Here is a 1,402-nt window from a genome sequence, read left to right on the forward strand (position 1 = left end):
TGGATGGTTAGATGGGTGGGGTGGATGGTGGATGGTGGGTGGACGGGTGGAGGGGTGGGGGGGTGGAGCTGGGCTCAGGGTCAGGACAGTTTGTTCCCCCAGACGAGATAATTCAGGGGAATCTTGATTGGAATCCACCCCCACGGGCCTGGGAGTTTCCGGCTGATGGAGTCCCTCCCCCCCCCCCCCCCCCCTGGAGCGCGCAGTAGGTCCCCATAGAGCCAAGCGCAGGCTGAAGTCATGGAAGCCCTGCCTGGCAGCCCCTTCCCACCTGGGGGAGGGGGTCACTCAGAGGTTGGGCAGCCATTGCACCCTCGGGCTCTCCCCTGGTGCAGCCTCCTGACACCCTTGCATCCTGGGAGGGCCCTTCATACAGTCCAGGCAGGACCCAGTGAGCCTGAGGCTGGAAGATTCCCCGTCCCAGAGTGAGGGCCGAAGGCGCAGTTCTCCCTGCCCCACCCCTCCTGTGGGGGGCAGTCTCGGCTGCAGGGGTGGGGTGGACGGGGGCAGTAAACGCACAAACTGCTGCCAGGAAGAGGCGACGCTTTATTGCACCTGAGCCCAGCTGGGTGCTGAGGCAGGGCCCTCAGAGCAGGGGCAGGAAAGGGACAGAGGGGCAGGGCTGACCATCGGGGCCTGGGCACCGTTTTCTCTGTGATGGACGCTGCCTGCTGGCCCCTCCCCACGAACATCAGATGCACCGTGACTCCCCCAGCCCCTCCTGGGGCAGGGCCGGGTGTGGGGGCTACCGCCAGCCCCCCCGCCCCTTCTGCTTCTGTTTCTGGGTCTCCTCGGGCCTGGGTTTGTCTATCCTTCAACCTCGGGGGCCCCAGAGGATGAGTGGGCCTGGGCGGTTGGGGGACAGGAGGCTTCTGGGAAGTCAGGGGGGAGTTTAGGGGACCCCAAGGGTGCTGAAGACAGGAGGCACCCCGGCCGCACCCCCTCTCTGGGGTCCTCATGGGGCGCCGAGGCCTGGAGGCGGCAGCTCCTTGTGGCTGTAATACTCCACCACCTGCTTGGGCACCTCAGCCAGCACACACTTGGCCAGCGCCGCGGGGGACGCCTGCGGGTGGGGACACCTGCTTTCAGGGGCTTCCCGGTCCTCGGTCCCCAGCCTCACCCTCCTGAGCCCTGCCTGCCACCTGGTGTGGGAGCCGCTGAGGGGACCACAGTCAGGATCCACGTGGTGGCAGGTGAGCCTCCGATAAGCAGGTAGACCCTGAAAGAGGAGGCTGTGGTGCCCGACACCTCAAGTGGCAGCTGATGGGCTCGGGGCACCTGCCCCGAGTGGCATATACGGTCACATGACCCCTCCCCTGGGTCAGTGGGCTCCAGCTCGCCAGCCACCGAGAGGAGAGAAGGTGGCCCAGGCAGACAGGCAGGCAGGCAGTGCAGCCTCACA

The 1,402-nt window shown here is 66.5% G+C and overlaps 1 protein-coding gene across 1 annotated transcript in view; it reads right to left on the minus strand.

Moving 5' to 3' along the window:
- Positions 1-522: 522 nt before the first annotated feature.
- CPNE7 (copine VII) overlaps positions 523-1,402 on the minus strand; it is a gene marked incomplete at its 5' end in the record, with an annotated part of 19,649 nt that continues 18,769 nt past the window's right edge. The window contains one exon of the mRNA XM_014535619.1: positions 523-1,063. Coding sequence (XP_014391105.1) covers positions 956-1,063 — 108 coding nt within the window. The remainder of the gene's footprint in view (positions 1,064-1,402) is intronic.

This window comes from Myotis brandtii, unplaced genomic scaffold (genome assembly GCF_000412655.1).
Source record: "Myotis brandtii unplaced genomic scaffold, ASM41265v1 scaffold1466, whole genome shotgun sequence".
Taxonomy (NCBI): Eukaryota; Metazoa; Chordata; class Mammalia; order Chiroptera; family Vespertilionidae; genus Myotis; species Myotis brandtii.